Here is a 26,938-nt window from a genome sequence, read left to right on the forward strand (position 1 = left end):
CGTGTCGTTCGGTTTCAAATGGAACGACATCACTGTAAACTAGGTACCTTTTCGTTGACATCAGTAGGGTCTACAGGAGGTGTGATAGAGCACAATTCGCACCCCCGTATTCTGCATTGCGTTGCCATGTAGACAAGCCCTAAGTAAAACCCCGAGCTGTCAGGGGGGAACAATTGCCCAATACATTTGTTTCAAACTCTGCAAAACTTGGAATTTTGGAAAGATTTTCGTTTTTTAACCAGCTCTACGGATCTGATCCAGAGCCCGGTGAAGACTTCAAACTGATCTCAATAGGCTTCAGATCAAGCCTTAAACCATCTCTAATCGGCACTCTGCTTGTATAACAATGGCTATGGTACAAAACACTCAGTAAATTAGCAAGGTCTACATGTTACATATTAAAAAAAAAACAACAAAAAAAACAACACACCTCCGTCCCGCAACACTAAACAACGTTAAAAAACATTAAGGTTGCAAAGTGAAGCACTCAAAAGTTAGGCTACGCCAGAACTAATGCTGCCCGTGCCTAAGCACGTTACAGTCCTCACTTACATGAGCATTTTAATGTTAAAAAAACAAACTCGCGGAACCCCGGACTCATTCAAGGCACAGGATGGACAGTGCTCACTGAACAAGCAGCTACTGATTGTTTCTCCATATCCTTGTTATTTGATGTGTGGCCCTTGGTCTTAATGACAGTACATCATTTAAACGTGGTGGAAACGTTGGGCGACCATAACTAAAGGCATCGCTGTTTATAATATAGATAGATAAACTATTTCATGCAAGACAAGTGCAAGATTAAATTCTGGCAGAGTGATTCCACTGAATCAAAGAGAATTGGAATAAAAGAAAGCAAAAGTTTTAGGCCTGGGGCATCACCCCTTTGGTTTACACTGGGACAGCCTACTGACAGAGAACAGATCAGTTAGCAAACCCACCATCCTGGTCTCACCTGTTCCACTCTCTGAGTCATCAGCATCCGTGGAGGTGTCAACATCTGTAATCTGAATATCGGGTATGGTGCTTGGCTTCACTGCAGACCTAATAAAGAGAGAGACATACTGTCACAATACAGGCTCAAAGTCACCAGCCAAGACAGCGAGCTCACTTTCTCTCACATAATGGAGCATCAGATGTGGGTGCCTCATCGAATGGACTTTTCTTTTTTTTTCCCCCTCTCAACACCACCACACAACCAAGTAACGGTCGTATCTCAGTACGTAGCCAGGCCAGATAACCCTATACAAATACAAGTGAGGAGGAAATTCACCCTCTGTGCAAAAGGGCCAGCCCCCTTTTGCTGACCCTCCACACAGGGGTGAATTTCATCCCTGGATACTTTCTGGTTTCTTACCAGACTGAGGGACACACACCGGAAGCCAAGAAGGCTGGGACTGAAATTTTGGCTCAGAGGCAAGCACGAGCTCCCTATTTGACAAGGCAAAAGCGTGCTAGGTTTCAATTGAACTCCCATTAGTCTGTACAGTAATTCAAAGACAGTGTCCGCTGTTGGACGTAGCAGAGAACTTCTGCCACCCTAGTTTTCAATACACTATTTACTTGTCCACACTACAGCAGGGAGAGATTTTTGGCTTTTAGTCCCACAAGGTCTAATACCTGGGGGAACACTGAAGTGACCCTCAGATTTAACTTGGCTAAGACACTGTAGGTGATGTACACCCCTCTGCAGCGGCGTGCACTGCCATCGCAGGACTGCAGTCCTCTTAATAGCTTTCCCTTGCACCAAGTCACATTGGGCTCTCTGTAGCTATGCAGAGGTAGTGGGTCCAGTAGATCGCATTCAGGGCTAGAAGTCAGGAAACCTGGGTTCTATTCCTGGCTCTAACCTGCTGGATGACATGGGACAGCTTGCTTCTCTCTGTTCCCCTGCCCATCGCTTGTGCATTAAAATTGTCAGCTCTTTGGGGCCAGGACTGTCTTACTGTGAGACCATACAGTACCCAGCGTAGACTGGTTGGGTTTTAGATGCTATGACAAAAGACACAACAGTGTGTCCAAGTGCCATGGAATTCAGTGCCTACACAATGATTTTAAGTTTTGTTTTTCAATGCACCCCACCCCATATCTTAACACACAGCTCAATGGAATGCATTGGTCATGGTAAGACAGTCAATCAAAAGCTGATCGTTTGACCAGTCCAGTTCATTAGCTGTATGTTATATCTGCAAATCAGTAAGGATTTTATGCAGTTGGAAATATCAGGTGGCTTTCTAAAGGAGATTGCCCACATTTCTGGAGATTTGAGGTAAGTGTAATGATGCCTTTTGATAACATACATTGTTTTTTGCTTTGCTGTTGCGCAGGATTAATGCCCTATAACTGGGTCCCCATCTCAGCTCTTAATATCAAACTACTCAGCCAGTTGAAATGTTCTGGATTTAGGTTTTTCAGCAATAGTTTTGATGAAAACTAATTTTTATAGGGAAAAAAACTGATGAAGTTTTCCCCCCCAAATTCCCCTGTTCCCCCACCAGCCAACTTTACGTAAGGTGGATGTTTTGAACGGTCAGCTTTTGTTGGGTTTCACTGCTGAAGAGAGGATCTCATAACAAATACAGGGTTATATCAAATGTTTCAAAATATAGGATGATTTTCCCGCCGAGACAGATCCCCTGTAATATGTTTGTACGACACCCGCAGTGGTTCCCCCACCCCCGCACCCACACACACACACCCCGGTCATAAAAAACAACGGGGTCGTACTAGAATGATGTGAAGAAAGTACCAGGCAGCAACACAAGGATTCCAAGGGTCGCGTGATGCAAGACAAGACATAAGGAGGTTTCACTCAACAACAAAATGATGGAAAAATCAAAAGGACAGAAAGGGAGGAGAGGGAGACAGGACTGATGAGATTTACGGTTCCAGACAGCAAATTGGGACTTCTCCCAGCTCTGCCACAGCCTGACAGAGTAACTGCCACGTGCCTCAGTTTACCTAGCAGTGATAATACTAGCTTACTTCACAGTAGGAGACTAAATTCATTCATTTGCAAGAGGCTCATTAGCACTCATTTCCTTTCTGGGATATTCTAAACCACCTAGGTGGAGGGAAAGTTAACTTTCCCATCCCAGTCTCTCCCGGTCACAAGTATAGATACTTTCAGAGAGTTTAAGGCCAGAAGGGATTATCAGATAATCTCGTCTCATCTCCTGTATATCACAGCTCCCAAAATTTCACCCAGTTACCCTTCTGCTGAGCCCCAGAGTGGGTGTTTTGCTAAAGCGTATCTTCCAGAACAGCACAGAGTCTTGAGTTAAAGACAAAGACAGGGAATCCACCACTTCTCTGGGTAGTTTGTTCCAATGATTAATCACCCTCACTGTTTAAAAATAAATAAATAAAAATTTTAAAATGGTGCCTTATTCCCAGTTTGAATGGGTCTGGTTTTCGCTTTCAACCATTCTTGTTCCGCCTTTCTCCCCTAAATGAAAGAGCCCTTTAATACGAGCTATTTTCTCCCGGTGAAGACGGTTCATACACCGCATCAAGTCACTGCTCAGTCTGGTAAGCTACACAGACTGAGCTCTTAAAGTCTCTCACTGCGAGGCATCTTCTCCAGCCCTCAAATCACTGTCGTGGCTCTTCTCTGCACCCTCGCTAATTGTTTCAATGTCCTTTGCAGAAAAGGATGCAGTATTGTTTCAATGTCCTTTGCAGAAAAGGATGCAGTAAGGAAAGTGATCAGGAACAGTCAGCATGGATTCACCAAGGGAAGGTTTGACAGGTCTCCCACAGTATTCTTGTCAGCAAGTTAAGGAAGTATGGGCTGGATAAATGCACTATAAGGTGGGTAGAAAGTTGGCTAGATTGTCGGGCTCAACGGGTAGTGATCAATGGCTCCATGTCTAGTTGGCAGCCGGTGTCGTGGATTGCACTCTCAGCAAATTTGCGGATGATACTAAACTGGGAGGAGTGGTTGATACGCTGGAGGGCAGGGATAGGATACAGAAGGACCTAGACAAATTGGAGGATTGGGCCAAAAGAAATCTGATGAGGTTCAATAAGGATAAGTGCAGGGTCCTGCACTTAGGACGGAAGAACCCAATGCACAGCTACAGACTAGGGACCAAATGGCTCGGCAGCAGTTCTGCAGAGAAGGACCTAGGGGTGACAGTGGACGAGAAGCTGGATATGAGCCAGCAGTGTGCCCTTGTTGCCAAGAAGGCCAATGGCATTTTGGGATGTATAAGTAGGGGCATAGCGAGCAGATCGAGGGTCGTGATCGTTCCCCTCTATTCGACATTGGTGAGGCCTCATCTGGAGTACTGTGTCCAGTTTAGGGCCCCACACTACAAGAAGGATGTGGATAAATTGGAGAGAGTCCAGCGAAGGGCAACAAAAATGATTAGGGGTCTGGAACACATGACTTATGAGGAGAGGCTGAGGGAACTGGGATTGTTTAGTCTGCAGAAGAGAAGAATGAGGGGGGATTTGATAGCTGCTTTCAACTACCTGAGAGGTAGTTCCAGAGAGGATGGTTCTAGACTATTCTCAGTGGTGGAAAAGGACAGGACAAGGAGTAATGGTCTCAAGTTGCAGTGGGGGAGGTTTAGGTTGGATATTAGGAAAAACTTTTTCACTAGGAGGGTGGTGAAACACTGGAATGCGTTGCCTAGGGAGGTGGTGGAATCTCCTTCCTTAGAAGTTTTTAAGGTCAGGCTTGACAAAGCCCTGGCTGGGATGATTTAATTGGGTATGGGTCCTGCTTTTGAGCAGGGGGTTGGACTAGATGACCTCCTGAGGTCCCTTCCAACCCTGATATTCTATGATTCTATTCCAGTGTCCACATGACCCCTAACTCTCCCTCAGTGTTGCTGCTTTCCAGGATATAGTCCACCATTCTGTAGGTCTGGCCTGGATTCCTTGGTGTATAATTTTGCATTTGGCTATGTTAAAGGAAGCTCTGTTATTAAAGGCCCCCATCCTGCAAGGAGCTTCATGTGGGTCTCTGTCATAGCAGAACTGGCTCTTTGTCGCCTTGTCTTCACTGGACTTTTGTACCTTAGGCGAAGGAGGATCAGCCTAGGGTAAAAGTCCAAATATTTGCTACAAACATAACCATGGAAAAATGTCCAAAACTAGTCTTTACAAATATGTCGTCAAGTGCCAATTAACCTGAGATAATCAGCTAACGCAAGGTGCAAAAGACAAGGCCCCATCTTCACTAGGGAAAAAAAGGTTACATCTTCACATGTGATTGAAACAAAACAAAACGTGAACAAGGCAGTTGTAGTTTTAACTTGCGTTAGCCCTTCTAGGTAAACATGAGCGACTGTTGCCCAGGGAGCCTTCTTTTTCCCCCCTTATTGACTTTTTTGTTTACTCTGGAAGGTGTAATTTTTGGCTTGGCCAGAGAGCTGAACTATCCAATCTGCAGGGAAACTGAGCCAACAGCCAGATCGGATGGTGGGAACAAAAGCCACACCCTAGCTGGGCCAGAGAGAAGAAAGCTGTATTCAAGTTACATACTCTGCATAGGGAAGTTGCAAGAGCCAAGCTAAGAAAATAATTCGACTGGCAAATCAAGAAGTTAGAATACCTCCTGCGGGATATGTCAAAATACCGAGTCAGTGAAATACATGGACTCTAAATAAAACCAGGGGGAAGTTCACTCCACAGCAAACCTAAGGAACCTTAGCTTCTGTTCTAGATTGGGTTGCTTTCCACTGCCTTCCAGATAAGGCGCACACAAAAAGCAGCGCTGCAAGCTAGGAATTCACAAGGCTGTCTCTCGCGTTTGTTTGCCAGCTGGCAACGAAGAATTAATCCCGCCAACTAGCAACTGTACAGGAGATTTTTCCCATCCACAGATCTCCAATGACTTTACAAGAGGTTCCCGGTTCAGAGATGGGAAATTGAAGCATGCAGGAGCCGTGTGACATTGAACAGGCTGCCTAAGTCACTGGTACAGCTGGGAAAGAAAGCCCCAGGTGTCTCTGTTTCCACAATCCAGCCCGTTCTCTAAAATAAACAGATGACACTGGCAGAGCCCTCAGCCCAGTAGCAGGACCCGCCCATCATGGCTACAGGCAGCTGCTTTATTAGGCGAGGCAGAAGAAAGCCTTCTCTCGGGCAAGATGGCAGGAGATGCGCGAAGCTCACCGTAGACGCGCAGAGGGCATCTTTGAGCGGCAGCAACTGCCGACACCAGTAACGCTGGTCTATTCAGCCATGAGCCAACTGGCCAGATTTTCCTCAGCAGCAGCAGGGCTACGGAAGCTCCCCAATCTCCTCCCCCCGTAGCGCTGGGCAACTCAGATGGGAAGAGCTCAGCACACAGTTGTAATCTGAAGGCAACCAGCAGGGAGGCAGTGCGGCCTAGTGGAGAGGGCACCAGAACAGGACTCGGGCAACCTGGGGTCTGTTCCCGGCTCTGCCGCTGACCCGTTGTGTGACCTTGAGTCAGTCACTTCATCTCCCCGTGCCGCAGTTTCCCCTCCCACCTTTCATCTGTCTTGTCTATTTAGCATGTAAGCTCTTCAGGGCAGGGAGTATCTTCCTATACGTTTGTACAGCACCTAGCATAATGGGGCTATGCTCTTGGTTGTGGCCTCTAGGCGCTACTGCAATAATGCAGGCAGCACTCAATTCTCCACGTCAGGCATTTCGCCACCCTCCCCCAGTGACTGCAGACTGCATTGGCAATAAGCCCTAATTCGACCTCAGTAGAGAGGAGAAGCCCATCGGCCGGTTTCTGGAGCTGCACGTTGGGTCCCAGTGTTGCGTGTGTGCGGTCTAGCAGACCCCCACGGATGCCTCTACCAAGACAATGAATCCATGCCCGGGAGTTCTTACAACAGCCTCCTCCCTAGGCAGAGCGGACCATCTACTGACCCCTGCGCGCCCAGGTTGCAGCCAGAGTGCCAAGAGGAGGAGGAAGGAGGAGGCCGGATCCGCTGGTTGTCATCCTGCATCTGCAGCCGGATTGGCCTGCGCAAGCCCCAAGAGATGTTCAGCAAACCCTCGACGATGAACTCGCCTTCCTCCTGGGCAGCAAATACAAAGACACACGCCAACATCTCAGAGCGCTGCCTTGGCCAGAGCCCTCTCCTCCTCGGCAAGGCAGAGCTAAACACACAGCCCTGCCACCCTGTCCCGTCCCTCCCCCCAAGCTCTCCAAACTCTTGATCATCACTAACAAAGCCCCACAATGTGAGGGACAGGCCATATCATCTCCACGGTATGGACAGGGAAATGGAAAGCCTAGTGGTGATGGATTTACTCACTATGTGACATCATGCCATGGGGCAGTGTTGGAAACGGAACCCAGGAGTCCTGATTCCAGGCCTGGTCTACATGTAAGTTTTAGTCGTAATCCCCCGTTCTAACCCTACACTATGCTCCCCGCCCAGAGTTGGGAAGAGAATCCAGGAGTCCTGACTCCCAGCCTTCCGCTTTAACTAAAAGCCCACCTTCTCTCAGGAGCAATGCACTCGATACCCCAAAAAGCATCCCACAGCACGCAACGAGAGACAGGCTTAAATCATGCAATGTTTCAGAATAACTATATTACTAATAAAAAGCTGATCGAGAGGATTGTGGTGTTCCCATTCCAGCCTTAATCTCTGAATCCCAGGAAGAGACCAGAGCCCACTCCTATTTAAATGAGTGTCAAAATTCCCGTGGATTCCAAAAGGCGATCATGTGGGACGGGGAGAGCCCATTGGATCGCTGTCTCCCTCAGTAAAGTAGCTACAATATAGGAACTCAAAACCTCACAGCTGGAGAGCTCCTCCTTGCAATAATAACCAGCCAGAAGCTTGCTTTGCCAGCAGTCACTTTTTGACCTCCAAGGTGGGCATTGACCCAGACGGTCTTGTTTTTTCACACAGCCTCCTCCATCTAAGTCACAAGACCAACCTGCTCGATATTTAATCATTGATTTCTCACCTCTCTGTGGCGGAGCTGCAAATTCTGACCTTCATAATACAAGTTGTAGGTCTTCAAGTGCAACAGCAGTTCGTTTCTGGAAGATGAAGACAACATTAATGCAGGCAAGGAGTCGCACTGAGACAAGGAAAGAACCAAAGCCTGACAAACTCAGGTTCTTGTGCTGCACCCGGCCCTGCAGTATCAGAGCACCTGAAATGGTAACCTGAAGGGGCTGACCTGACGCAGGTTTGATGGAGTCAGGAATGACTTTCCAGAGCCAGGGCTGGATTAAGGCAAACGAGCCATAGGCACAATGCCTCATGACCCCGCAGCCCTGAATCTACATGGGATGGCAGGAGCAGGCTCCCCATGGCAGAGCCATCTGATGCCCTGCTGAGGGACTTGCTACTGCTTCTCTTTGGCCACCCCACTTCTCCAGCCCTGGGATCTGCCCAGGAGACTGTCTGCAGGCTCTGGCAGGAGTCACTGCAGTGGCTACACTCGCGTCGTTCTTTCAAGCTTTTCTTTACAACAGCGAGGGATGGAAAAACATTTTCTCTTAGATATGAAAGCGGAGATTCTCATGGGATCTCCTGACTGTGGGAGACGAGGCCTTGGTGTGGGTCCGTAGCACTGATGGCTTAATCCAGCCACATCCAGAGCTTGCATTCAATGACTGAGGGCTACGAGACCAGACCTTGGTCGTTCCCTGCCTTGGCATCACTTCCACTCGCACTGCATGGAAAAGGGGCGTGTTGGGGAAAAGCACAAGCATGCCGAGGTGGAAACAGAGACCCTCTTCCCAACCTTTGCGACGTGGCACGCAACAGCTGCCATCTGGAGAGGGGAACTCACTGCTCCCAAAGGTTGCATGAGGCCTCTGTGTAGCTCTGACTACTCCAGATATAGGGCTGTCAGCAAGGACAGGCTGACATACACAGGAACCCTCTCCTTACCCCTGTACACATACACCTCCTTTCCTTCTCCACTCCCCGACTTCAGCTTGCCTTGATGGACCTTAACAGAGCACTGTCCTTGTTACCAGTGAGTGCCAGGGGGCCCATGCTTTCCAGTAGGCATTCTTCCCGGGCAGCTCCTGAGCAGTAAGTTACCAGGTCCAGACTCCATTTATTATATGTATTATTGCAGCACCTAGATTCTCTCTCATTCACCCACCCCACAGAGAGTCAGAGACTGTCCCTGTTCTAAGCAGACGTGACTGATGCTGGGAGTATTATCCACACACGAGACAAAGTGCAGCCCTGAGCAATTAACTGATTTGACCAAGACAGTCTTCGATAAAGCCAAGAACTTCCGAATCCTGGTCCGGGGGGAGGGATAGCTCAGTGGTTTGAGCATTGGCCTGCTAAACCCAGGGTTGTCAGTTCAATCCTTGAGGGGGCCATTTAGGGATCTGGGCCAAAAATTGGGGATTGGTCCTGCTTTGAGCAGGGGGTTGGACTAGATGACCTCCTGAGTCCAACCCCCTTCCAACCCCGATATTCTATGATCTTAACCACAGGACCATCACTTCCTCCCCGGAACACATAGGTGTCTCCCTCCCTGGAACACGTAGGTGTCTCTGCATGTGTGTTGGGTCCAAGTGTGTTTCTCCCTTGCAGTAGCTTATGGGCCCTTCGAAAGCCAGATGCTTGGAGGAATCCCTGGAATTACTACCATGAGTGGTCTCTGCACTCTCCCTACTAATAAGGCCCAACCCCTTTACCAAGTGCAGGATCCACCCCTTAAAGTTGCAGGAGTTAGAGAAGCAAGTGGACATTGCGGGTGGGGAATATTCCTGAATATTCAAAGGCAATTAGCTAGATAAGTTATGGGACCAAGTCCCCTATGCAGAGGGTCTCCAGCAGCTAAATCAGGGCGCTGAAAGTCAGGGCACCTTGTTTCAGTTCTCACACTGCTAGGAGAGCTTTGGACACGTAGTTCACTGTGCCACTCTGTGCTACCAGCTGCACATCTGGAAATGCGGAGAAACCGATACGCAGAGAACCGGAACCACTGCCTAGAGGTCCAGTGATCACCTCCCACTTTGTTTCCATAAGCCCGTCACAAACCAATCTGCAGGGCACATCAACATATTGGCCCTAGGGATGGGCAATGATTTTGCCCCACTCGAAGCACAGGGGCCATCAATGCATGTTTATTGCATTTTCCGGTCCAGAGTAAGGAGTGTGCAGCCACAATTGCTGCGTCCTGCCAGCCAACACTGCCCTGAAGGAATGCGTCGCAAGAGGCCTTTCGTCCAATGATCAGAAAACCAACAAAAAACTCAGACAGACCGACCTTGATGAAGCAGACTTCAAGGCTGCAAGACAAGCAGCTTAGGGAACACACAGTCACTTGACTTTGTACTTCGTTATTGTCAAAATAATAAAACAGCCCCCATCACAACACATTTCCGACGTCTGCTCACTGCGCTAGGCCCCCCATCTTAGAGTTTAAATAGCACCACAGTTGTAGAGACTGAATGGGAGGGAAAAAGAGAGACCCAGCATAGGTACACAGCTCCAGATCCTCAAAGGTGTTTAGCCACCTAAGTCCCATTGATTTCAATGGAGGTTAGGAACATAAATAGGTTTAAGAATCAGGGCCCGAGGGCCTTATCCTCCAGCAGAGCTTTGGCCGCTCTGTACGACTCTGACAATGCAAAGCAGCCAAAGTGCATTCGTCAGTCTGGCCCGGAGTGCAGCAGGTACAGTATTTTCCTGACCTCTAGAGGCCTGGGAATAACATTGTTCCCATGCAAAGGTCACTAAATATCTGATCCATCCAACCAGGCATCTCATGAATCCCCAGTCACTGGACTATTAGGTGTCACCCAGATACCGTTTCTATTAAGATACCATAGGAAGGACACCTAGCATTTGCACAGCACTTCAGATTCTGAGGGGTCAAACTCTGCAAAGGTGGGGGAATTAGAATCATAGAATCACAGAAGATCAGGGCTGGAAGAGACCTCAGGAGGTCATCTCGTCCAACCCTCTGCTCAAAGCAGGACCAACCCCAACTAAATCATCCCAGCCAAGGCTTTGTCAAGCTGGGCCTTAAAAACCTCTAAGGATGGAGATTCCACCACCTCCCTAGGTGACCCATTCCAGTGCTTCACTACCCCCAATCTGTCACTAGGTTGCCTCCTGTATTCAGTAAGGGTCCCACACTTCCCCTGACCACCTTCTTGTGGCTAACATACCTGTAGAAACCTTTCTTGTTCCCCTTCACATCCCTTGCTAGCTGCAACTCCAATTGTGCTTTGGCCTTCCTGGTTACACCCCTGCATGCTCGAGCAATATTTTTATAAATATACAAAATTATCACCATTCCTATTTTACAGATGGGAAAACTGAGGCAGAGATAGACAGACTACAGCCAAAATTCTCCCAAAAAACATGTCCAGTGATTTGGGGCGCCTCAATCTAAGGCACATGAAGAGATTGGGGCCTGGTCTACACAAGTTTTGTTCCAGTGTAACTATTTCAGTTAGGGGTGTGATTTTTTCTTTTTCTTACCAACGTCATTCTACTGAGATGTCGTTATAGCTTGTTCCTATCTAGGGAGCTTGGGTAGTAACTGGCATCTTTCCATCTTGATCTCCTAAACTCTTTTCTCTTTGGCTGCAAACCACTCAATGATTTCTCAGCCATGGAATGTTACTATTCCCCCCAAGGCTCCTCTGGATTTTTCCATGCTTTGCATTATCAATTGCTAGCAAGATCACCTCCCCCTCCACCTCCGTCCACAGCTTTAAGATCTTTGTGTGTCTGCATCTGCCCCTCCTACACCAGTCACCAGGGCCTTTCATAAATAAATCACCGGCTCATAATACCAAAAATATTTCTGCGTTAAACTCTGGTTGCAATCTTACTTTGAAATGTATTTGTCTTTTCCACAGGGGACTGCAGATGACTGGCTGCAGTAATCCATCCTCACGATCTTCTTTCATTAGGAGCAGAGACCTGAATTGTAGGGGGCTGGGGGGAGGATACAAGAGAAATTTGCATTAATCACAGTATCATTTCCATCTTAATATGTGCAGATTGGGGCAGCTCCAAAGACCACCTGACTCAGTGGGAGTTTTTCCACTGACTTCAGAGCTTTGGATCCCTCTGTCAGCCACATCAGTCCACGGTGCAGACAGCAAAATAGAAAGTTACAATTCAAATGATGGACTTAAAAGCGGAAATGTGAAAAGTCAGGTGAGGGGAAAGTAAAGAGAATCGTTGCAAGTGCACCATAGTAAGCCGACCCTGGGAGACACAATTAATAGAGTACTTTGCATTTCTATTGCACCCTTTCACCTAGATAGGAAGGTATTGAGCCCGTGAGGCAGGTATTATACCTGTTTTACAGATGGAGAGACAGTGGGAACAACTGGTGCAAATGGGACCAGGGTGGAGGGAAGGAGAACTATTTATCGTTCCGATCAGATTCCAGTTTGGGTCAGTTCTCACCCGACCCTGCTCACAGTAAGGTTCCCCTCCATCCTACCACTCATCATCATCAGGATGCAACTTACAATACCCTCTGCTGTTTTGAGAATGGCTGCGACAGACACGGAAACCACCATCCAGTTCAGTGGTGTTTCTAAAGGGAGTCTAGTGGCAATGCAACCTTGGATTCTACAGATAGGAAGAAAAAGTTCAACTCCACTGGATCAGGAGAGGTGTTTTGGTTGAATCCAGGAGGGAAAATCATAAATAACTAACTGTCTTAAAAAACAAATACAAGGACAGCTGGCCTGAACACAAGACTCTCCTTTGACCAATCACCAGCAGCCCGAGGTAACATGCATTTCCCCCCCTATGTATCGACACCAAATATCCCCTGCCATCATACTTGAACCTGCCTCGATCAATAAATAAGGAGAAGCTTGTTTGAATTCCCCAGTGGACAGTAACACTGTCTTTGATCAGCTGGGGCTTCAGTCGAGCTGTTGTGAATATTTCACATGAAACACTCGACCACCCGAACATTCTGGGTCCTGCCTTTCGTTTCAGTTGCGAGGGAACAACCCATTTCACACACAAAGAACAGCCTGGTTTCCCCCAAATACACTTGGAAAAAATAAACCAGCTGTGTTTTCAGCCTGATTTCACTCCCCTTAAAAAAAAAAAAACAACAAAAAAAAAAACACTACATTTTATAAACTTTCAAATGCAGAATGGCCTTGCCACCAAAATTGATTGTTTACACTGAGGTCCACAGATTTATTTATTTATTGCAATTCCATGGGATTAGATGTGGACACAGATACTTGCCAAAAAAACCCAAAACAATCTCATGCACACATGCAACAAAAGTCAGCCACGGTTTACCTTTGAAGTGTCCCCACATGAAACTGTCAGTTTTTATTTACTTATTGGGAGCTACGAAGCATTACTAAAATGAGATTTTGGGTAAAGTTTTCCAAGACTCCCAAGTGCTTTAGGCACTTTGGAAAACATAACCGAGGCTCTTAACTCACTTGGGTGCTTTTCAAATTTTTACTTAAACTCTCACTTCGATTACTTATAACAGATAATTAGAAAACACTGCATTACTTTGAAAGATGTACGCTTTTCAGGGCATGTTTCTTCAATCTGTGTTTGTGAAGTGTCTAGTAAAAGGGGACCCTGATGCCTGTTTGAGACCTCTAGGTGCTACCCCAGCACAAATCAAATGACACTGCTGTGATATATACTTAAATAGGAGATTTCATGCCAAAAATAGCCACCACTTTATACACTATACATGCACTTGCAATGTACAATGGCAATACTGTTTTTGACCTCCTTTGTAAAGTGCTTTGAACTCTGCGGATGAGAAGCACTCTGAGATCCAGGTATTATTGTGATTCGTTTCCTAAGGAAATTGCTCAGTCCTTCTCTTTGGCTTGAAGAGAACAGCATACATGTTAAGTTAAAGTTTCAGGGTCCAGTCTTGCAGCTCAGTATCACACTGAGGTCGACGGCAGATCCACACGGCGGTAGCAGGCTGCTACTCTGAAACCTGTCATTATAAAAGGGTCTGGAGTGTACTTCACACCACTACTGCACAGGGAAGTCGCTCCGGGACCTCAAAGCCCTTCACACAAAGAAGTTAGTTCGCTTAATACCTCAAGGAGGTGGATATTTTACAGACAGGGAAATGAAGGCACAATGAAGTGACTTGCCTGCAGTCACATGGCAGGCAGTGACTGGGTCAGGAGTCCCTGTTCTCAGTTCTCCTGGGCCACAGTTAGGATACCCTCTCCTGCCCCACATTGGCACAACCCTGACAAAAACAGCAGTTATGCTCCACTCCATGCTTCTAAATCCAGCAGCGGCCCAAACACAAAAGCCTGTATTTAAACCCGGCAACAGCAAGCGTGAGACACAAGCAGACAAAGGGCAGGAAATTCAAAGCTACAGCTAACAACTCTGTCCACAGTGCATTGTCCTAAAAAAGGAGAACAGAAACGCAAAATAATAACGCAACTAATGACGGAAAGACTGACTCGGCTCTTCATTTCCTAGCTTATGATACAGAGTTTGACAACCACCCCAGCAAGGCTGAAATAGTTGGGCTAGGCCGTGAACGGACTGGGGTGAGGCAGGCAATGTTCACTTGGAAAAATGGGAAGGAAATACTCTCTTTTTTTTTTTTAATTGGAGGCTCTAACATACATTAATATTGACCAGATGTGTGTTACTGGTCAGGCAAACACGAGCCACGTTTAGATTGCCACGTTATGAACTCAGGACAATTATTATTATTTGTACTGACATCGCCCTACAAGTCACAGCTGTAAGCGGGGTCCCATTGGGAGGGGAAACTGAGGCACGGAGAGACGCAACTTGCCCAAGGTCACACAAGAGATTAGTGGCAAAGCTGGGACTAGAACCAAGTCTCCTAACTCCAAGTCCAGACGCTGCCTCTCAATGGTTTAGTATCCGTGTTGTGGTCTCCGGGTCTTGTATCATTCCTCTCCTCATTTTAGAGGTGTCATAGAATATCAGGCTTGGAAGGGACCTCAGGAGGTCATCTAGTCCAACCCCCTGCTCAAAGCAGGACCCATCCCCAATTTTTGCCCCAGATCCCTAAATGGCCCCCTCAAAGATTGAGCTCACAACCCTGGGTTTAGCAGGCCAATGCTCAAACCAGTGAGCTATCCCTCCCCCCAGTACGATACAGAGAAGGGTAGCCTAGAATTCCTCCTTACCTGCAAGGGGTTAAAAAGCTCAAATAACCTGGTTGCCCCCCCCCCAAAGGGACCAATGGGGAAAGAAGATACATTCAAATCTTGGTGTGGGGGGGCAAGGCTTTGTCGGGGTGTTCTCTGGGGAAAGCAGAGAAGCGTCAGGTAAAAAAAACTCCTTCTCCTATAAACCATCCTGTACAAGTCTCTGATATTACAAAAAGAGTAAGTAAATAAGGCAAGGCGTGTTAGATTACCTTTTGTTTTCAACTTGTGAATTTTCCGTTTGCTAGAGGGAAGTTTATCCTGGTTTTTTGTAACTTTAAAGTTTTGCCTAGAGGGGAATCCTCTGTTTTGAATCAGATTACCATGTAAAGTATTTGCCATCCTGATTTTACAGAGGTGATTCTTTTATCTTTTCTTTAAATAAAATCCTTCTTTTAAGAACCTGACTGATGTTTCCATTATTCCAAGACCCAGACCAATTGGTTCGGATATTATTCTCAAGCCTCCCCAGGAAAGGGGGTGTAAGGGCTTGGGGGGACTGTTGGGGGAAGAGGAAGCCCAAGTGGTCCTTTTCCCTGGTTCTTTGTTAAATCACTTGGTGGTGGCAGCGTTACTTAAACCTAAGGTACAAGGGAGAATTTGTGCCTTGGGGAAGTTTTTAACCTAAGCTGGTAGAAATAAGCTTAGGGGGTCTTTTATGCAGGTCCCCACGTCTATACCTTAGAGTCCAGAGTGGGGAGGGAACCCTGACAAGATGGGTTCCACATACATGCTCATTTTGATTGGCAGAAATGTGCCTGTGTCATCTGACTAATTAATATGACAATAGATCTCAATGGTATTCACCACCTAGGAGGTAAACAATGGAAACTTACAAAAGGAAAAATCCTGGTTTATCAGCGGCAGAAGTGAAGAACAGCACTTCTCTACCTCATGCGAGTGTGGAAAAGTTCAGTGCTTGTAAAGAGATCCTCAGATGAAAAGCGTCACACTGCACAGTGCAGTCCGCATCCTAACAGAGAGATTCTCTTGTGGACCAATTCCCCGCCCACTGTGCATCATGTAACAGTTTCTAGGAGAGCCAACTAGGCTCTTCACCACTAACAGATGTTCTCAGAGACCAGCCTGGACATCTATCTCAACAGCTGGAAAGGAGGAAGAGAGCCTCCTTTCCAGCCAGCTCGCCAGAGACCATCGCCCACAGACGGATATCTGCAGAGATAATCCACTGATCCACTAACTTGGACCTTTTCCCTCCCCTCCTTCTCTCTCTTCTCCTCCCCCATCAGTAAAATAGGGACAACACTGACCTTTACACCATAATTTCTGAATGAAGAGTGATATGAAATCGTAAGATATTAAGTGGTGTGACAAAGTTTCTCCTCTACCTCGGTGGGTTTTGCGCTTATTGGAGGATTTGCTCGCCTTGGAGCTTCACGGCAGCCCTCAGCTTGGCTGTTTTTCTGAACCCACAGTCCAGGTCGACTCCTCCTGTATCTGACAGGAGTTGGGAGGATCTGGGGGGAACCTGGGCCCGCCCTCTACTCCGGGTTCCAGCCCAGGGCCCTGTGGAATGCAGCTGTCCAGAGTGCCTCCTGGAACAGCTGTGCGACAGCTACAACTCCCTGGCCTCCTCCCAACACCTTCTTTATCCTCACCAAAGGACCTCCCTCCTGGTGTCTGATATTGCTTGTACACCTCAGTCCTCCAACAGTCCGCGTTCTCACCCTCAGCTCCTAGCGCCTCTTGCTCCCAGCTCCTCACACGCACATCACAAACTGAAGTGAGCTCCTTTTTAAAACCCAGGTGCCCTGATTAGCCTTCCTTAATTGATTCTAGCAGCTTCTTGATTGGCTGCAGGTGTTCTAATCAGCCTGTCTTAATTGTCTCCAGAAGGTTCCCGATTGTTCTGGAACCTTCCCTGTTACCTTACCCAGGGAAAAGGGACCTACTTAGCCTGGGGCTAATATATCTGCCTTCTATTACTCTCAATTACTCTCCAGTAGCCATCTGGCCCGATCCTGTCACAGCGGACAGAATTACGGCTATAGAAACAAACAACATACTCACAGGACAGATCTTGCAATGCACTTATACACCCACTTCACCCTGGATGCTCAGCAGAAGCGTGGGTAGAGAACCAGCGACCAGCTCCTTGTGCCCTCCTTGCGAAAGCAAAAATTCGAGACAGAGCAAGAGGGCGATATGAGTAATGGGGCCAGACGGACGGCATAGATATCCGAACAGAACAGATGAGCGTCCGTAGGCCAAGCTGAAACCAGGATGGGCGAAAAATCCCTCAGAGACCCGTAAATGAGGAAATTATGTCTTATTCAAATGCAAGTTCAGAAGGGAGGAACAGAGCAGAGAAGGCATTGCTCGAGGGGAGGGGTGGGATCCATCCATCTCTCAGACAGGAGCAATTGCAATTACAAAGACAGGAGGGACGGATGGATGGGTGACTGATAGGCAAGCAGGGAAGGGGCGACAAGGCTGCATCTGAGACGCACAGACTGACGCTGTAGCCAATACACACAACCGAGATTCGCAGCTGTGTGGCTCAAGACCAACCTTTCAACAAGACATCTGGCCTGGGCAAGCCTCCAGCCACCTTGTACTACCTCAATTTGACCTTCCCCGAGGATGGAGTCTCTTGATTATTTTGAGAGGAAAGGACCGTGTTCATGTAATTAAGACCCTGACCTGGTGCTGACGGGATCTGGATTCAATTCCCACCTCCGCCAGACTTGTTGGGAGACCTTGGGCAAGTCGCTTCCTCTCCGTGGGCCTCAGACAACGAGAGTACTTCCTTTCTTCCACCTTTTGTCCATCTGCTCTATTTTTTTCTTAGGCACCTAACTCCCTTAGGCACTTTTGAAAATTCGCACCCCACGCTTCTTCGGTGCAGGGACTGTCTCTTATTAAGTGTCCATGTAGAGCCTAGCGCTACAGGACCCAAATCTAGGTTGGGGCCTAGAGGCTACTGGAATAATTACCTTCTGCTACAGAGAGCTCCACCAAGAAGCCTTTACACCCACCCGTCTCCCTTCCTCAGAGGGGACTGTTAACGAAACACGTGGCTACGTGACTGGTGTATTCTGAAACAACATCAAAAGTTAGAAACCGTTGGGGAAGTTACCACCAAGTAATTACCACACAGAGGAAGAAGAAGTTACACAGTTACTTGTCTCATGCAAAAACGTTGCCCGAGTCGCACACAGATGGGCAGCACGGGTGTTTTCCTTTAGGGCTCTTAGCAGACTCCCTGGCCATCTCAAAACACACAGTGACCCAAAGGCTAGAGATAAGCACTGGCTGCCTCAAACAGTGGCAAAGAAGCAACCAGACTGAAGTTTCTGTTCTATGGACATAACCAACCTGCTGGCCCTCAGTACTTTATAAAAACACTGGGGAACTTAGAGGTTTTTAACCTTGAACTAACCAATGCAGCACTGACAATTTGCATCAGCCAGGGAATTTGCCTCTATGCATTTACATCCCTTAGCTGTCTATTTGTCTTAATACACCCACAGATAGGCTTGGCAGAATTTGATTTCTACGTTATTGTCATTTTGACACACAATATTTATTTTCAAGCATTTCCCCCTATTTAAATTCTCACAGTTATGCAAAATTAGGGGTTTCAGGCTTTTAAGATATGCATCGATTTAAATTTTCACAGACTGCATGACAGTAGCCACTGAGATTCAAAAAGTTAAAGCTTTATATAAAGCATGAAAACACAGACAGTCAACATCACATCAAAACGTAGAAAGTACATATCCTCAAATCAAATGCAGCTAAGTTCTCAAGCAGCGTTTTCCTTCCTCGGCCTATCTGCAAACGTTGATTATAATCGATGGAAATACCTGTGTGTCGGCTTGTGTGTGCACAGTGATGTCAACGTTTACGATTAAAATCTAATCTTTCTAAGCCTACCTGAAGGGCATCCTTGAAGCTCCTTAGCAGTCGCATGCCTAAGCCAAGAAGTGCCGGGGGACCTCTTGGAGCAGTTTATACAGCACCCTTCAAACACACGGCCACTGCTGAAATCAGCAAAGGCTCTCAAGCTGGAACAACCTCAACATTAACTGAAGCAGGGGTGCTGAAACAATTTGTATTGTGGGGGTGCCAAGAGCCACTGAACCAAACTGCAAACCTTGCATATAACGGAAACCACTTCAAGCCAGCACTTGTGAAAGGGAAAGTCTTTGATTTTGGAACTACCTATCTTGGTCCAGTGGAGTCCAGATTGATTCGCATTCCTGACCCGCTGTACACCCCCTCACACACACACCGCTGTCTGTGTTAAGGAGGATAGGGGGCAGTGGATATATTTATGCATAGTCCTTTGTTTATGCTCATGTTGCTAGTTTTAATTTAGGCACTAGGTGCCTGGAGCACCAGGTGGCTACTGTAGTTGTAATTTTAAAGGTTTGAAGCAATCCGTAAAAGAGCAATAATAAAATGCAGCTCTCTCTGGGGTGGAGTGCAGCCATCAGGGTAAAGGAGGAGAAATTAAGGCCCAGGACACCCTCACAAAAAAACTGTTCTTGCAAAAAGTTTGTGGAGATCTTAATTGCAGACATGCTTAGTTATTAAGGTCCCCAAGCTGAGCCACATGGTGCTTATTTATCTACAACGGGAGAGGGAGAGGCCAAACCTCTGGTTTCCCTTGAAAAAGTTACATTATGAATGAATTTCTAGAAGGTGAATGGGCTTACGCTTGTGTATTTCGCCTGCCTTATGATTCAAAATGCACGGGAAGAGCCCCCCCTCTGTGAAAACAACTTCAAGCTGGTGCAGCAGCCGTGGCAGGGTGTCTTCAGTTTCTCAGTTGGAAGATTTGCTTCTGATTGAGCTCCAACTTCCTGTTTATCGCCTGGCTGCTAGATCTGAAGCGACAAGCTGCTTAAGCCTTCTCTGACACCCTCATCTCTGTCACCATCTCCATTTCCTAAGCGAGATGAAGAGCTGCCAGTTCTTCCTTTTTTGGGTCTGCTGTGCAGATTCACGGTTCCTCATGCAGGGTTTCTAGAAAGGGGCCCGGCAGTCTGACGCTGACAGCCTCACACCCAAGGCAAGGCTTACTTTCCTTGATGCGTAGGGGCAGTTTGATCTCCTTTTAAAAATTATCAGCACCAGAGCTCACCCACAGAAGTGAGCCAGTACGTCCAGCATCCACAATGCAAACAGGAGAGCTTTTCCACTCTCTGCCCCGGAGAGATGGTCCGAGCAGCTCAATATAAACAAGATCAGTACCTGACAAGCACGACAAGTCAATGCACAAAACAACCCTCAAGAGGTGCAGCAAAAAGGCTCTTATTTAGACCTGGTCAGGAGTATTGTCTCACTCTGTGGCCGAGGAACTGAAGTGGCACTTGGGAATGATAAATCCTTTTGTGGCGCAAGCCCATAGCAACTACAGTAAAAACAACGAGGAGTCCTTGTGGCACCTTAGAAATTAACAAATTTATTTGGGCATAAGCTAAAACCCACTTCATCAGATGCATGGCGTGGAAAACTCAGTAGCAGGCATATATGAAAAGATCTATTGTATTTTCCACTCCATGCATCCTATGAAGTGGGTTCTAGCTTATGCCCAAATAAATTTGTTAGCGTCTAAGGTGCCACAAGGACTCCTCATTGTTTTTGCTGATACAAACTAACACGGCTACCCCTCTGAAACCAGTAACTACAGTGGCATTTGGGGAATTAAAACAAAAGCAATAGAAATGAATGTCGCTGTAGGTCTCACAGAGAGGGGAGTGGGGGGAAGTAATCGGATGATTTTCTATCTTATCGAGATTTTAGGATCACAGAAACTTAAGGAAGAAACCTCATAAGGCAAGGAGTCAATCCCTCTGCCAATGAGGAACACAGCCTCCTAAAGGAGGATTTTATTAACAACATTGATCATAGTAGCACCAAAAGGCCCATGTTAAGAATGCCCCCCTCCCCTTATGCTATATAATTACTACACGAGGCACTTACAGTCCAGTCTCGGGTTCCACACACACACACACACACCCCCACACACACACACACACCCCAGATGTTAAACCTGACTTTAGTCCCAATGGTCAGAGAGAATGCTCGAAGCCCTGAGCACGATTTGCTCCACCACTCTCCGGCTGCTGCATCATCAGGCCAAATGGCCTTTCTGCTCGTCTCCCTTTAACGCCGTTTGACAGGCCACCCGGACGGAGCGTTCTGAACGAGCAACTGAAGTGTGCAAAGAGGACACAAGTAGGGGTCACTTTCACGCTGTTACACACGACGTGCCCTTACTCGCAGGTATAAAGAAAACCTGGATGGTGCAGGAGTAGATGGGACAAAGGAGACACAGGAACCGATGAAGACTGGTGCAGCAAGAGAAACCGTGAGTCTGGGTTATTCAAAGAGAGTCAGATCTGATACTTAAAGCTCTGAGCAGATGCTGCTAACAAGAAACCTCCAGCTGATCAAGGAATCCCCGAGGCTGTCCTTACCAAGCAATACATATCGGTAGAATTGCATTACCTGCAACAATTGCTTTATTTTCATAAACGCCGGCTCAACAAGATGCCTCTGAGCCGACTGATCCGACCACCCACTACTAAAGGACCTCCCCCCAGCCTCAGGGGAGTATCCACAGGTCTGGGATTCCAAGTGAGTACGGGGGACAACGAAAGATAGAACAGGGACGGGAGTGAGGTCACAGGGCTAAACGAAGGGAACCTGATGGGGACACCGAGCAGAGAACCCCAGAGAGCGCCCACTGCTCCTCAAAGGTGTCAAGGGAGCCAACGGACGCCACCCAAAGGAACTCCGCCCGGATGCGTGAGCGGAGAAATAGGCCCCACAGTCACAGGAGACCCCGTCGGCCAACCTCCTCTCCCTGGTCTCGTAGATGGCCACCTAAGGCAAGGGGATGGCTGAGATCAACAAGTCTGTGGATGGAGCAGGATGTAGTGGCTAGTGCACAGGACAGAGTCAGAACTCCTGGGCTGCATAGATAAATAGATTTTAAAGCTTGAAGGGACCGTTACCATCTAGTCTGACCTCTGAGACCACACAAACTGCAGAATTTCCCTCAGCGACTGCTGCAGTAAACCGTGTACGTCAGGGTTCAACTAGAGCAGAACTTCATTTAAAGAGTCCGAGAGAGAGAGCATTCGTTACACTGCTTGTTAAGCCATTCCAGCGGCTAACCCTCCCAGCGAAAGACGCGAATCTTTTGTCCACTTTGAACTTTACCAGCTTCAGCTGCCAGTGTTCTACCATCAGCGGTGCCAGCAGGTCTCTCCGTGACCTTGCGCAAAGTCAGGTAACTGCACCGTGCCTCAGTTTACCCAACCATTAAAAATGGAGCCTATTTAATTACTCTTTGGCCCGCAGGCACACAAGAAGAATCCCTTACTTTTTGCAACGTCCTTTCAAACCTTTCGTGGAAGGGGGCTACACAGAAGTATGAAATTATAGGAGGTTTCCTGAACCAATTAGAAAGCTCGATGCCTCCCGCACCCACAGAAGGTTGGGAATATCAGGATTTAGCAGGCTTGTCATTCAACATTATCCATTTCTAAAGTCACTTTCAGGGCTGACTGTACCAAAATGCAATCTACCCTAAAAATATCTTTTTCAGACCGTTTTTCCCTGGTCCTGACAAACCCATCTGCTCTGCAAAGCCACTGCTGCAGCCACCCCACCAAAACCTAGACTGCCGGGGTCCTTCCCGGCCACTTGACTCATCCTGGTGTGCTGGCAAACAGTGGAAGGAAATACTCTCCAGCAGCCCGTGCTCCCCGACAGCAGCGTTCGGATTCAGCCCGACACCCTCCCCGCTCACAGCACTGGGGTGCCCGGGGAGGGTGACACAACACACACGTGCTCCAGTCTCCAACAAAGCTGGGCCTGTAAGCTTCTTGCTGAGCCTGCCCATCTGGAGGGCACCCTACGCCGTTGCAACAGTGACGACAGACAAGGCTGCGATGACAGGGGGACGCTTCCGGGAGTTAGCCCAGAACCTGACAGAAACCTTGAGCAACAGCGAGAAGTGAAGTTTCTCTGGAGAGCTGGGGGGGGTTTTCATCCCGTCCTGTAGAACCTGAGGCCTTGTGGCAGGAACAGCTCTCACGAGTGGCCAGGAACTGGTGTAATCCGCCCTACTGCTGTAGTTTGCTAACCTGGCACCTGCTCCGTACACTTAGGGCATAGCACCAGTGCAGTTATGCTAATTGACGGGCAGGGAGAGCTGGCTCAGAGCGATTCCTGGGGGCAGAAACGGCGCACCCTTCCACGTGCAGATCGAAGCTTTGATTTAAAATGAAAGTTCCTATCCCCTAATGACTACGCAGAACACCCTCCAAACACAAACTAAGTGAAACTGACCCCAAGGTCGTGCTCCTGCGTCTGCAAACAGCCAGAAACATCAGAGGCCACCCTGAGGCCGGAAAGCAGGATGTTAAGAGTCAGGAAAGAGCGTCAAAGCACCGTCGGAAGCCCTGGACTGACTTCCTAAAGCTGTTGGGTCTGAAAAAGGAGCCATCATTGTGGGTCATCGGTGGGGCTCAAAGCTGGGACATTCAGCACCGGTTCCCACCAGCTAACCGTGCAGAGCAAACTCCCTTGGCTATGAGGATATCGCTCTGCTCTTCGGAGAGAGCCAGGTATGTCTGAAAGATGCGTGCATAGCAGCTTCGGGGGGAAGAACATCGCCACCACTAAAAGCTGCCTGAGTGTGAATCCCCACACACGCCCCGTTCAACAGATATTTCTGCGCTTTGAGTCCACCCTGAGACGTATCAACTCCCTCCCTACCCCATGACCCACAACCCGGTGAGGGCAATCTGTCCAGATGGTCTCAGGCCCATGCAACATAAATGGTCACATGGAGCCCACTCCATCCCTGTCCTAACTAAGGCTGCTTTACTCACAGACAGGTGCTCACTCCAGCAATTCTCACATGCCCTAGGCCAGGGGTTCTCAAACTTCACTGCACCCTTCTGACAACAGAAATTGCTTCACGACCCCAGAAGGGGGGACCGAAGCCTGAGCCTGCCCGAGCCTCACTGCTGGGGGGTTTGGGGGATGTCAAACAAAGCCCCACTTCCCCCCAGAGAGGGGGACCTGTAATCTGACGCCCTCAGGCTTTGGCCCCAGCAAATCTAAGCCGGCCCTGGCAACCGCATTAAAAAGGGGTCGCGACCCATGTGGGGATCCCAACCCACAGTTTGAGAACGGCTGCCCTAGGCAATGGCGGTACCTCCAGCCTGGCTGCTGTAAGCACTGCTGGCCCAAGCCCACAGGGCAAGCCCTATAACGGGAGCCCAGTATCCAATTTAGCAGGAGAAGGCTAAAGCCACTGTCCTGCTGGTAGCCGGGTACTGCGCCCTGCAACGGGGCTGGAAAGGGGAACACATGCCACCTGTTCTGACACTGGGCACTAAAAAGCCCTGCCGAGGCCGTGGATCTTATTCCCAAGTGGATATTGCCTGGAAGGGTCCTGCTCAGGGGAAATGGAGAGAAGCCAGGTCGAGGTTAGAGGCAAAGGGTAGGAAGGCCTCGAGATGAGACGCAGGGAAATTAAGTGGGACGGGTCAGAGCAATGGGGTCTATTGAACTCTTCACCCCTAGGTCACTGGTTCAAACCCAGCCCGACTAGAAACAGTTGCCATCAAATGGCTCTTTGTGGCCGACAGGAAATGAGCTGGGGGTTTCGATCCAGTCCCCTCCCCGGGGCTACACCCACAGGAGAGATCTCAGCAGAGGTCCAGGACTACAGACTGAACTAGCCTCTCACCAAGACGTCACCATGCCAGCATGGAGATGCACTGGCTGAGGTCCTACCCCCTTCCCCCAAGGTAATGCTTCTCCCCAGGCAGCAGCTACTCTGGAAATCGACACAGGACTCCAGCCCACACAGCATCTTTCCCGAGCATTAGAACCAGCTCACGCAGGTCAATTTGGGTGAAGGCCGGCCCTGTCCAAGGGGTCAGCATGAGGCCTGGGCATCTCTTACATCTTTAAGTGGTGCAGATGACCTGGTGAAATCCCCCTGTAAGCACTTAGTTAACAGTCTCACTACACAGGTAATTATTCTGAGCCATGTTATCATGACAAGTAAATTTAAGGCATCCGTTACAGAAGCCAAGAGCTTTAAATGATCATAATGGCTCCTTCTGACTTGAAAAAGAGCTATGAATTATTAAGTTAATGACTTTTTACTGTTTTTGAGTTTGTGCACACTTCTTTTGTTAAGGCACCTGAGTCTGTCTTACCCACACAAGTCTCAAACTTGCAAAAATTGATTTATTGGCAGAAGGGAAAAAGTGGAGGTTTGCAGGGCTCAGGGGGCTTTCGATTGGAACATACTTCACATAAACACAGCACCTGGGCAAATAAAGGTCCCTCTATCGGTTAAAAAAAGGTTCCAGACCGTTGCCGTCTCCCACTTTCAAAGACTGCGATTGTAGCAGGTTTTTATTATTTTCAAAGCGACAGCGTAGTAATGTTTGCCCAAACAATTGCTGAAATTCATATGGGTTGGGAGGAGCACATCAGTGAAAACCCATAAGCCCTTGCCTCTCTTCCTCCTCCAGGGAAACTGACACAGTATACTTGACTAGTTCAGTACACGCACACCCACTGAATAGCTCCTGACCTAATCTCCCTCCAGGGCCTCTGACCTCCCCATAAATCAGGGTTGAGAACAGAAAGTCTGACACACCGAACAGCTCGGTGAAGATTGGGTGAGAGGGTATGGATCACTTGACGATAACCTGTCTGTTCATGCCCTTTGGGGCACCTGCCATTGGCCACTGTCACAGACAGGATACTGGGCTTGACGGACCTTTGGTCTGACCCAGTGGGGCCCTTCTTATGTCAGCGTCGCTTGATGCCCACTGAAAACAAGACTCTCGAAATCCAGGAACCAGTTTCTTCCTCTTTCAGCGTCCTTCTCCCCGCCCTGGCCTACAGAGCGGAGTCCAAAGGGAACTAGAGTCTGTCAATAAAAGCAGGCTGCAGGGGGGAAGTTACCCAACCACCCATGCTGATGGCTCAGGAGAAGGACACCGCGACGATGCAATTTGCTCCAGAGCAGATACCGAGTGGCAAAGCTGGAGCAGACTCCCCCGGGGTCTCCACTCCTTGTCCTGACTCCGGGACCCCACTTCTTCCCTGAGCTGGGACGAGAACCCCAGAGCTCTTGCTCTCCCAGCCTGCTGCTGTCATCCCTAGACACCCCAGAGCCAGGAGCAGAACCCAGGCATCCTGCCTCCCGCCCCATCCGCTGCGCCAGGGCACCCCGCCCGGCCCCGGCTCTCGGACGCCTCTTGCCACGTGGGAGCGCAGCCTCGCAGGCGGCCGCTCCACTTCGCAGCCTCTGCAGCCCGCCAGCAGGGAGCCGGGGCCGGGCTCCCCTGCCAAGGGGCCCGCCTTTGTTACCCACCTCCCCGCCCCGGCCCGGGCCCGGGCTGCAGAGCGAGCGGCCGGCCGGCCCTTACCGTGCGCTGGGCCGGGCGATCAGCGGCCGCCCCGCTGCTCCGGCTCGGTGCCCGCGCCGGGCGCCCACCCCGCGCCTCCATCCGCCGCCCGCGGGCCGAGGGGAGGCGGCGCAGCGGCTGCAGACCCCGCCCGCCTCCGTCGGCCTCGCTCCCCCTTTCTCCCGGCGCCCCCCGCACCAATCGCCGCGGCTGGGCGGCTCCCTTCCGCAGCCTCATTGGTGTCTCCAGCCCCGCCCCGCCGCCCGGCTCGGTGGGGAGCAGGGAGGAGCAGCCTGGGGGCCCGCCCAGACAATGCGCAGCTGGTTAGCGGCTTCTGCAGCTGCCCGAGTTTGGAGTGTCATCAGCCTCGGACAGAGGAGGAGGGTGGCTGGCT

At 48.9% G+C, this 26,938-nt stretch overlaps 1 protein-coding gene across 7 annotated transcripts in view; it reads right to left on the reverse strand.

Annotated features, from left to right (window-relative positions):
* The window catches only part of RASSF2 (Ras association domain family member 2), a 55,598-nt gene extending 28,861 nt beyond the window's left edge, over positions 1-26,737 (reverse strand). For 6 of the 7 annotated variants that reach the window (XR_012156253.1, XR_012156252.1, XR_012156251.1 and 3 more), the window contains exons 1-5: positions 26,566-26,737; positions 11,780-11,885; positions 7,918-7,993; positions 6,862-7,013; positions 956-1,044 (exon numbers count right to left, since the gene is read on the reverse strand). Coding sequence is in view for 4 of the 7 variants with exons in the window: in XM_073324774.1 (XP_073180875.1) it covers positions 956-1,044; positions 6,862-7,013; positions 7,918-7,993; positions 11,780-11,838 (376 nt within the window). In the remaining 3 variants the exon portion in view is untranslated. Of the gene's footprint in view, positions 1-955; positions 1,045-6,861; positions 7,014-7,917; positions 7,994-11,779; positions 11,886-17,779; positions 17,834-26,565 lie in introns of those variants that run through there. The other variant, XM_073324773.1, reaches the window with a different exon arrangement.
* Positions 26,738-26,938: the final 201 nt, after the last annotated feature.

Source organism: Lepidochelys kempii, chromosome 26, assembly GCF_965140265.1.
Source record: "Lepidochelys kempii isolate rLepKem1 chromosome 26, rLepKem1.hap2, whole genome shotgun sequence".
NCBI classification, from domain to species: Eukaryota; Metazoa; Chordata; order Testudines; family Cheloniidae; genus Lepidochelys; species Lepidochelys kempii.